The sequence below is a fragment of the Sus scrofa genome, chromosome 14 (genome assembly GCF_000003025.6).
Source record: "Sus scrofa isolate TJ Tabasco breed Duroc chromosome 14, Sscrofa11.1, whole genome shotgun sequence".
NCBI lineage: Eukaryota > Metazoa > Chordata > Mammalia > Artiodactyla > Suidae > Sus > Sus scrofa.
Window position 1 is genome coordinate 99,876,786 of NC_010456.5, and position 11,197 is coordinate 99,887,982.

Sequence of the window (11,197 nt, forward strand, 5' to 3'; positions counted from 1 at the left end):
TTACAGCTTAATAATAACTGCATTTTCTAGACACCAATGTTTGTTTGGTTTTTGAAGTGGACCTCTTCCACTCTGTGGAGGGCAAATGGTGGACTGGGGTTGAGAGGAGTAAGAGGTAGGAGGGAAAGTTTTTACATTATACTCATCTTTTTAACTGTTTCACAGAATTTTTAAAATTTTTTTCATGTTTTTTCTCCATGTGAAGTATTATTTAAAAAGTTAAGAAGTGGGGTAGGAAATTGTAAACTAATATCTTTCATAGAATAAGAAAGGAGGAAATGTAGTAAAGGTGCAGCAGAAAAGAAACATTTCATTTAAGTTCTAAAAGAGTCATAAAATTGGTTGTTCTTCTGGAAGAAAAGAATAATTTTAGAAAGTTAGAGATGGCCTAAAGAGAGTGAACAATGAACTATTTAAACGTCAATCAAAAATCTTTCACTGAGGTCAGAGCTAAAGTACTCCAATTTAAGTGTAGACAGAGGAAATCACCAATAAAGCTTTTAAAAATACATTTAAATAGGAAATAGCAAATAATTTGAAGAATCATTTTTATATATCAGGTGTAAGTATCACAAAGTTGAATTAAATTTTTTTTTTTTGGTCTTTTTAGGGCCACACCCATGGCATATGGGGCTTCCCAGGCTAGGGCTTCAATGCAAGCTATAGCCGCAGGCCTACACCACAGCCACAGCAACGCCAGATCTGAGCCGCCTTTGTGACCACAGTTTATGGCAATGCCGATCATTAACCCACTGAGAGAGGCCAGAGATCAAACCTGCATCCTCATGGATACTAGTCAGATTTGTTTCCACTGAGCCACGATGGGACCCCCTCCACAAACTTGCATTAAACCCCTTTCTAGACATGTGGAGACAATCATCTTCTCTTTTAGTGTTAGTGTCCTAACATCTTTCCTCTGACTTTACTGTGTGTATCCCAAAAGTTGCTGGATAAGATGGCTTTCTACTATGATGTTCTTCTGCTATGTTTGTGTATAAAAGACTATATAGCACTTTTTTTTAAGTTTCTTTCTTTTTGATTTTCTTTCCTCATCCCTTCCCTTGTCCACTCAGGCAACACTAACTGCTTATTCCTTACTGATTTCCTATCTCAATTTCCTTATTTACTTCAGCTTCTCAAGTCTTCTAAGATTCAGCTGCAGTAAAACAGTTTAAATATACTATTTACAGTAGCATCAAAAATATGCAATAACTGACAAGTCAGTATTACGAAACTATTAAAGGCTTAAGTTCAATTTAACACTAGTTCAAAATTACCTAAAGACTTTGTTTTCTTCGTTGGAAATTGCTCTCTTCAAGTTTAATGATCTCAATAAAATTACTGACTGCTTTCTTCCATCACATTCCTCATGACCTCCTTTCTTCCTGGATCGTTTTATAACACAACATTTACAAACAATTTTCTTTTGCAACCTTCTTTTCTCTTGGTTTTGGTGACTTTACAGACACAAGTAATTTTCCAGATAGTGGGAGAGGATATAAGAAGGGGCTTTTTTTTTTTTTTTTTTTTTTTGGCTTTTCTTAGGGACACTACTGCAGCATATGGAGGTTTCCAGGCTAGGGGTCTAATCGGAGCTGTAGCTGATGGCCTACGCCGCAGCCACAGCTACTCACGATCCAACCTGTGTCTGAAACCTACACCACAGCTCACGGCAAAGCCAGATCCTTAACCCACTGAGCAAGGTCAGGGATTGAACCCACAACCTCATGGTTCCTACTCGGATTCATTAACCACTTAGCCACGACGGGAACTCCAAGGGCTTTTAAAAATTATATTTAACACCCCACTAACTTCCCCAAAGTCTGGTGTTTCAGAATGTAGCCCTTCTAGTTGAAAATAACTGTCACAGTAAACCACTATTAGAGTCTGCAATATTTTGTAAACTTCAAGGTTTACAAAATGTTGGGGTGAGAGAGACTGGTACAAATAACTTACCTTGGTTTTATTCCTACTCCTCTGGCCATTGTTTTTTTTTAAGGTGCTTTAATTAAAACTGGATAGATAAAAAAGATATCCTTAGAACATACAGATGAGGTATAAAGAACCAGAGAGTAGGTGCTCAATGAATATTTATTATATGAATAAACTAAGGTCTTTAATCTTTGGAAGAGATTACTGTGCATGGAATCAAGTCAAATCAAATTTTATTCACTCTCATACAGAACCAACTATTTAAATATCATTTATGAAAAGCCCATCCTTTCTCCAATAATCTACAAGGCAAAATCAGTTATGTCATATATCAAGACTCCACATTATGCAAAGGATTGTTTCTGGAGTCTATTCTACTAAATTTGTCAAGCCATCCCTTCGCCAATAGCAAACTGCTTTAATAACTATCACTTTATCGTAAGTTTTGATATAAATCAAAGCAAATCCTTCCTCCCCCAAAACACACGTCTTATTTTTCAGGAGTGTCTTGCATATTCACAAATTTTCATTCCTCAATTTGAGTTTTAGAAAGAAAATACAACGAAGAAAAAAAATAAAAATTGCATTTTCCAACTGTGTTGGATATCTAGAAATACAGCTGACATTTGAATACTGATTTTATATCCAGCAGCTCTTAAGCTTTTATTAATCCTGATAGTTCACCTGCAGATTTTCTTTGGCTTTCGATGTAGATTATACTACCTATGAATGATTGTTTAGTTACTTTTTTTTTCTACCTCATCTTTTTTTTGATTTATGCATTAGTTAACAATCAGTAAAATGCTATACAGAATTGATAACAATAGGCTTCCTTTACTTACTCCTAATCATAAAGAAAATGCTTTCAATTTTTTACTATGAAGTATGTTTCCCATAGTAAATCATTCTATCACGTCAAAGCAATTATCTTCTATTCCTATTTTACTAAAAGCTTTTCTAAAAATCAAGAAGAAATATTCGAGGAGTTCCCATTGTGGTTCAGTGGTAATGAACCCTACTAGTATCCATGAGGATCCAGGTTCGATTCCTGGCATTGTTCAGGGGGTTAAGGAAGAGCATTGCCATGAGCTGTGTTGTGGGTCAAAGACGTGGCTCAGATCTGGCATTGCTGTGGGTGTGGCATAGGCCTGCAGCTGAAGCTCTGATTTGACTCCTAGCCTGGGAATTTCCATATGCCATAGGTGTGGCCCTAAAAAAGAAAAAAAAATAAATAAATGTTAATTTTAACAAAGGCCTTTGTACTGACTGATTATGATCATAGTTTTGTCCTCTTATCTGTTAATAGAGAATATTACATACATTTTTTTCCCCTCAAATGAAGCCAGCCTCTAATTCCTGGGATAAATCAAAATGATCATAACATATTATCTTCTTCTTTTTGTCAGGCTTTTTAGGGCCACATATGTAGAATATGGACGTTCCCAGGCTAGGGGTTGAACCTGAGCTGCAGCCGCCAGCCTACACAACAGCAATGCGGGATCCAAGCCATGCCTGGGACCTACACCACAGCTCACAGCAAAACAAGATCCTTAAACCCAGACAGAGGCCTGGGATTGAACCCACATCCTCACGGATGCAAGTTGGGTTTGTTAACTGCTGAGCCACAATGGGAACTCCTATTATCTTTTTTAAACAGAGCTGAATTCAGCTTGCTGTGATTTATGTCAGAGAATGTTTTGCCTGTGTTCTCTTCTAGAAGTATTATGCTGTCATGTCTTGTTTAAGTCTTTAAGCCATTTCTAGGAGAACAGAAATAAAAGCAAAAACAGCAAATGGGACCTAAGCAAATTTACAAGGTAACAGAAATAAAAGCAAAAACTGCAAATGGGACCCAATCAAATTTACAAGGTTTTGCATAGCAAAGGAAACCATCAACAACAGGAAAAGATAACCTAGAGATTGAGAGAAAGTATTTGTAAACAGTGGAACTGACAAGGGCTTAATTTCCAAAATATACAAACAGTTCATACAACTCAGTAACAAAAAAAAAAAGAAAAAAAAATCCACTTGAAAAGTAGGCAGAAGATCTACATAAATATTTCTCTAAAGAATACATACAGATGGCCAATAAACACATGAAAAGATACAACATCACTAATTATTAGAAAAGTGCAAATCAAAACCACAACGAGTACTACCTCATACCCGTCAGAATGGTCACTATCAAAAAGTCTGCAGATAAATGGTGGAGCGTTGTGGAGAAAAGGGAACCCTCCTACACTGCTGGTGGGAATGTAAATTGATGCAAGCACTATGTAGAACAGTATGGAGGTTACTTAAAAAACTAAAAATGGAATTACTATATGATCCAGCAATCTTTACTCCTAGGCATACCTCTAGAGAAGACTCTAATTCAAAAAGATACATGCACTCCAAAGTTCATAGCAACACTATTTACATTAGCCAAGACATGAAAGCAAGCTAAGTGACCAATGACAGAGGAATGGATAAAGATGTGGTATGCATACAAAATGAAATACTACTCAGCCTTAAAAAAGAATGAAATAATGCCATTTACAGAAACATGGACAGACCTAAAGATTATCATACTACGTGAAATAGGTCAGACAGAGAAAGCTATCATATGTTAAATATCACTAACATGTGGCATCAAAAATATGATACACATGAACTTATTTGTAAAACAGAAATATTTCAAATGTCACACAAAGCAAAATGTATACCATTACTCAAGTTAAAATTTTTGTTTTGTCTGTTGAAAAATTTTACCTAGATTCTTTCATTTATAAGCTGGCAAAAATATTCTGATTAGGATATGCATAAAAAAATACTACAATATCATTATTCTTCATTTTTCTTCTGATAAGTTGCATACATAGTTATAGGATCTGAGAAACAAGTTATTTTTTAGGAATAATGAAATCAAAAATATTATATAAAAACACATTCTAAGTGGGTCTTATAAAATTTCTCACTAATTAGTAATTCTACTATATCCTTAGTTTCATGGAAAAATATTTGCTAGCTGCAAAAAAAGTGATCCTCAGACATTTTAATCATACCTGTTTCTGAGCTTCTACTTTTTGCTTTCTGGTTGGATCAATTGCATCTACCATCCATTTGATTGTAAAGTATGTTACTGCACCAAATATTGTCAAACGGAAAATTAAACCAACAACTTCATTCCGACTCAAGGGACGAGAAAAGGCTTCAGCATGTACCATCTTGATTGCTGACCTTAAAAAAAAAGAAAAAGAAATGTTACTAGGTAATACTTACATTCATTAAAACTGGGAGACTGATAGGTAGCATTAAACTAAGCAAGAAAAACCAGCTTCTAGTTAAATTCAACATTACCTACCTTAAAAAGTATTTAAGGAGAAATGGATTTTTAAAAGTTAATTAAACACATTTCAAACCGATATTTATTTATTAGAATTTTTAATGAACTTGTCTAAAAGCTCATATAATTTAAGTAGAGAGTAATTCTATTTGAAAAATGCAGCAAACATTTTAAAGCATTTACTCTTTTAAAGAGCTATTAAATAACTATTTCTGAGAATCCAGGAAAATAATGACTACAACACTAATCCAACTGAAAAGAGGCAGCCCAACATGAAATATTTTACTAATGTGATGATATACCAGGTAATTTCTGAGTTAAATTCAAACTGTGGACAGACTCACTTTTCCCTCACACTTACTTTTAAAGGCTGAAATTTATGCATGCTATTTTCTCAATTAACAGGTGACATTAAATTTTGGGAGCCATCTTAATTATTCCAACAACCTAGCTAAATATGAAAAAACAATCTTCAAAATGTTTAACTACAAGAATACAGCTCTCACCCAAGATAAAAGGAAAAAAAATGAGGAAACATGTCCATATGCGCTGCTACATGACCCACAGCCTGGCTTACAGGAGGTACGCACATACCTGTCAAAGGCCATGACACTCAGGAGAATAAGCTTGGGATGATGTAACCATCACATTTTGGGAGATAGAATCTCAGCTTCAAATAATGCCATTATACTCTCACTGCACAGGACTAAGCTAAGTGCTACGTGATATGGGGAAAAAAAGAAAGAATGTACATTTTGCACTCATGTGAAAAGGAATAAATCAGAATTTGTACGGATTGCTCAGGAACAAGAGAAAATTAGGTATTTCATAGATTAACATCTATGGTTGTTCCACCTCTAAAATTATTATTTCTATTTTCACTACTACCATTCAGTTAAAGATTCTCTTCAATCATGCCAACAGAACTGCTGCCAGACTTTTGAATATTTTCCAAAAGTCAAGAACTCCAAATTTCTGCAGTACTAGGAGCCATTCACTTCATAATAATATATTATTTAATTTAAACTTAACAAATAACTGAAAGCCTCCATTTTGGATGAAGAAATTTTGGGCTGAAATGATTCAATTCACAAAATAAAGCACTTATTGAGCATGGAGCATTTATACATAATGCCTCCTATATACTGGGTGTACAATAATGGCTAAGACACAATTACTTTACTCAAGGAATGCATAGTTCGGTTTTTAAAAATGAAACTAGAGGAGTTCCCCGTCGTGGCTCAGTAGTTAACGAAGCTGACTGGCATCCATGAGGACGCAGGTTTGATCCCTGGCCTCACTCAGTGGGCTGAGCATCTGGCACTGCGGTGAGCTGTGGTGTAGGTCGCAGACACAGCTCAGATTCGGCATAGCTGTGGCCCTAGCATAGGCTGGCGGCTACAGCTCCAACTGGACCCCTAGCCTGGGAACCTCCATATGCCGCCGGTGTGGTCCTAAAAAGTGAGAAAGACCAAAAAGAAAAAAAAAGAAAGAAACGAGAAATACAACTCCCCCTCCCGCCAAAAAATGAAGCTAGAGAGAAGCCACCCAGTTAAAATCTCTTATGTAACAAATCAAAGCGTGCTTTCTTCCATCAGCATGGCTTCCTAAAAATGGGTTAACAATATTCTTATAAAAAGTGAAAAACTGTCTTTCCAGCCTTTATTCCAATACAGTAAATTTGAAAATGCAGTTGTAATATGTGGTATCATTATGTGGGAATGTAATTCATAGATGAAAATAAACCAATTAGTAAAATAAAGGTTTACTAACTTTAACTAGTGATACAGGAATAAAAAGTTTTCATTTGAGTTAGTAGTGATAAAACTGCCATCTACTGGATGTTAACTGAACTACATGAACTAGTGCTCCTATGGGTACATTCAGGCCATCAAGAAAACGATTTTTTAAACCCATAAAAAAAAAAATTAAGACGCAAAATGTCTGTTGACTACATACTTTCCTACATTAACTATTAACTTCAATACAATACTCTGGACCTATAGCCACTTCTAAAATAGTCATCCTTCTTTTAAAATGACTTCAAAATCCTGAAATGAAACTGAAACTACTTGGAGGTTGTAACTGCATAAACTTCACTGTACACTTATCTATCATTCATAAAACATGGTATGCTTACAATGTAGGGCCGTTACAGTAATAACACCTACAGCAAAATAAAATAATAGAAGCTGCATGTGCGTAAAACAATAGAGACTATATTCCAATTTTGTATAAACATATAGATCAACAAATACACAAATTGCACATAAACATGGACGGTGTCATGTACAACTAAGAAATATGGCAAAACACTAATTCAGAGTTGTTAGGTAAATATGATACCAAACAGTTTCACTTTAAAGAATTCTCCATTTCAGGGTAAAAATCTTAAAAATCGTACCATCCCGACAATGAATAGTTTAGTGACAGTTTAAGAACCGAGAGTAGAGTATACTATAGCATTTCTCTAATTCACAGCAGTGTTTTACAAAGTTTTTCTTAAGCCCAGAAATCCCAGTTTCCCAGATACCAAGGCCCTATAAACTCAGCCTATGACAATGAAAGCCTGACAACCTTCACAAACAGGACAGGTTATTAGTTAACACCACCATCCTCTGCGAAAGCGTGTTCAGGCTTGAAGTAACATCTCCACTTTTGTACTAGGTAGTAGCAGTGCCTGCAGACAATCACACTCGGCTCATTCTGACCTCCTTTGCCCAGGACCACGGTTCTGAGGTCGTCCGGGACGACCTCATGCCCACGCAGGGTCCCGACTGCCTCCAGAGAGTCCCTGGAAATGTCCTAAGTAACTCTTGGGGGCAGTGCTAACGGAGACCTGAAGGCCTAGGCTGGGCCGGAAGCCAAAGCGAGGCCCGGGACGCCCTTGGAGGTTAATCTGCTGGATACCAAAGGTTGCAGGAAGCTGGCAGGCGGCACTAAGGTGGGGCATGGGAAGAAGACGAGGTGACCTTTCCAGCTGGGCTTCTTAGATCCGAGCTAGTTCCAAAAGTGCTCAGCCAGACCCTTTGCCTGTCCCACGACACCCCGCAAAAACCCGCTACTCACCCCCAGGATAGAAACAGCGGCCGCAGGAACCAGAGAGCCGCACACAGGAAGCAAAAGCCATCTGGGAAAGAACGCTTCCGGCGGCAGCCGCGGCCCGCCCCCTCGCACCGAGCATGCGCCACCCGCGGCCGATGGCCTGGAGGGGGCGCGTTTCCGGATTTCAGTAGCAGTGGGGAATTCCGTTGGAGTTAGGTCGAGTGTCCTGTACGCTGGGGTGAGCTGCCTGAGTTTTGCTGCTGAGTCTTAGGGATGGAATTGAGGCAAGTGGTTGTCACCTACCGTATTCTAGGGCTCCAGTTGCAACTCTGGCAAATCCGGGAGGCTTCATGAACGTGCAAAGAAGTGCTCTGTTCCCCCCGCAAAAAAAAGTTGACTTCTGCGGGAACCTTACTTCCGCCCTTCACTCCCTACATCCCTACCCTGGGTGCAAACCCTCTGGCTGCTATTCCGTTTGTTAGCCAAAGCGCTGACGCGCAAGCCCAACCCCCTACCCCTTACCATCTGTCTTTCAGTTTTTAGGGTGAGCTCACCCTCCTCCCCACGTCTGCGCAAACACCTGCGGTGGCGCCTGAAAATCTTTCTGCGAAACTTCTCTGCAGCCCACCCAGACAGGGCTGGTAGTCGGGACAAAATAGAGCATCTGGTAACAGGTTTTGCATTGCGGTGACTTCCCTTTTTCTTTTACCTCTTCCCCTTTCTAGAGTGAGAGACATGGCACAAGAGGTCCCCAGGGACCGTATCTGAAAGCCAGCGCCTCTTGAACACAGACTGCAAGGGGGGGGGGGGTGAGACGACATTGGACACTGCCCCCAGATATAAGAAGCATCACTTCCTTCAGATGGCGGTGAGACTATGAAGCAAAGAGACGGTTCCTTTTACCACCCTCCCCAGGAAGACAGTTTGTGCCTCTCTGCCTTAGGCAGCGTCCTTCAAGGCTAAAATTCTGCAGCCCGATTGTTGAATTCAGTGAATGCTACCCTTGTTACAAGGGGGTGATACTATAGTGAGGATAATAGCTACAGTTTGCTGAATGTGTACTGCGTGTCAGCCAATATGCTTCTTTGTACATCCTTAACCTAAGTTCCTCAAAACACCGGATCATCTAAAATAACCATTATGGAGCTACACTGTGGCGCAGTGGGTTAAGGATCCCAGGTTGCCGTAGCTGTGGCATAGGTGACAGCTGCTTCTGGGATTCAGTACCTGGCCTGGGAACTTCCATTGCTGAGGGTGAGGCTGAAAAAAGAAGGAAAAAAAGTAATGAATAAATAAAATAGAATAGTCACTTTTTATTTATTATTTATAGGTGAGCAAATGGTAAAGCTTAAAGAGAGAAACTTGCCTAAGTTCATGCACCTCACAAGTGGCAAAAAGTTACCCAAGGAGCTCCCTGGCAGCCTAGCAGTTAAAAATTTGGCATTGTCACTGCTATGGCTCAGGTTCACTGCTGTGTCTAGGGTTTGATCCCTGCCTGGAACTCCTGCATGTGAGGAGCATGGCCAGGAAAAAAAAGAAGAAGAAAAAAATCAGATCTTCAAAACTGAGACCTGGATCTGATTCAAATCCTATACTTTTATATTCCTCTTTGAAATAATAATTTAATACCAGTTAAATTTTAAAATCTGGGTAAAAGAGGTAAGACCATGAAGTGAAAAAATCTTAAGACATTAAAGGGTGAGGATGAAATGACAGGAATGCATGAATGTTTAAAAACTGTGTTTGGATTAACTGATAATCAGAATGGAATCTAATACCATAAGTGGTTCATGTTTTACATCCATGCCTTTTGGTCCATATTTGTGTGTCTACAAGCATTAAAAAAAAATTCCCCCCAAAAATTGATAGGAAGCTAGTTTGAGAGTACTAGACCGATTATTTAGAGAGGAAGATAAAACTTGGAGAACAGCACATGATTATAAGGCCAGGATAATACTTACAAAAAAAATACAGGCCATGTGTTCAACGGTCTTGGAAGAGACTCTCCACTGAGTCTCTGGGATTATCCTCAATCTGAGTCATTGCTTGGGATGCTCATGGGAACAAGCCTTAACAGAGCTAAAAGGTAGAGTTATTGAACTTTAGATTTTATGGCCCACTAGGATAATCATACCCACTGGGTGAGGAAAATGAGCTAAGAAATTCAAGATGGTAATGGATTTACATCACCCACTGAGTAAAACTGGGTCAACTGATTAAGAAGCTCACCTGCCTTACTCTAAGGATCAGGGTCACCAACCTATCCAGTTTTTCTGACGTTAAGGAGGTTTTTAGGATGTAGGACTTTAAATGCTAATACAGGGAAAGTCTTGGGCAAGCCATGTGGAGTTCATCACCCTGCTAAGGACATGCTAAATGAATTCTAGAATCAGGCAAAGCTCTCAATATGGTTACATCTAGATTCAATTCGTCTGCTTAATTCTTGGGGTATGATTGCACAGGAAAGGAAATTGTTGGATAAAGTAATCAAGAGTGACCATAAATAGTCTACATGTCCCCAAATAAATGTTGCTGCTCATTCCTGTTCTAGTGGTTTAGTTATAAACCGAGTACCCACACCTTTACTTTTTGGACCTAATTTTCATTTAGCAAATCCTTAGGAAGCTTCCTATGTCTGGGCCATAAGACATCAAATTACTGCCTTCTCATATAGTATGCACATTCATTTCCAGCAATCACTAAATCAAGTAGATTCTTCCAGAATAGAGCTGAGTGAACATATGCTTTTCATCCTAGGATAGCTTTATATAATCCCTGGCAGCACAAAACACCATATTTGGCCCACAGTAGGGGCTCAATAAATAATTCATTATGTGTAATATTAATCAGGAAATTGTAACAACAGATTTATTTATAGACCTTCTGAGCCTTCCC

General features: G+C 38.5%; 1 protein-coding gene across 10 annotated transcripts in view; it reads right to left on the reverse strand.

Annotated features, from left to right (window-relative positions):
• ATAD1 (ATPase family, AAA domain containing 1) overlaps nt 1-8,777 on the reverse strand; it is an 82,624-nt gene extending 73,847 nt beyond the window's left edge. For 6 of the 10 annotated variants that reach the window (XR_002338604.1, XR_002338606.1, XR_002338603.1 and 3 more), the window contains exons 1-2: nt 8,327-8,719; nt 4,977-5,151 (exon numbers count right to left, since the gene is read on the reverse strand). Coding sequence is in view for 5 of the 10 variants with exons in the window: in XM_021073107.1 (XP_020928766.1) it covers nt 4,977-5,138 (162 nt within the window). In the remaining 5 variants the exon portion in view is untranslated. Of the gene's footprint in view, nt 1-4,976; nt 5,153-7,968 lie in introns of those variants that run through there. The other 4 variants (XM_005671257.3, XM_001927977.4, XM_013983524.2 and 1 more) reach the window with 4 other exon arrangements.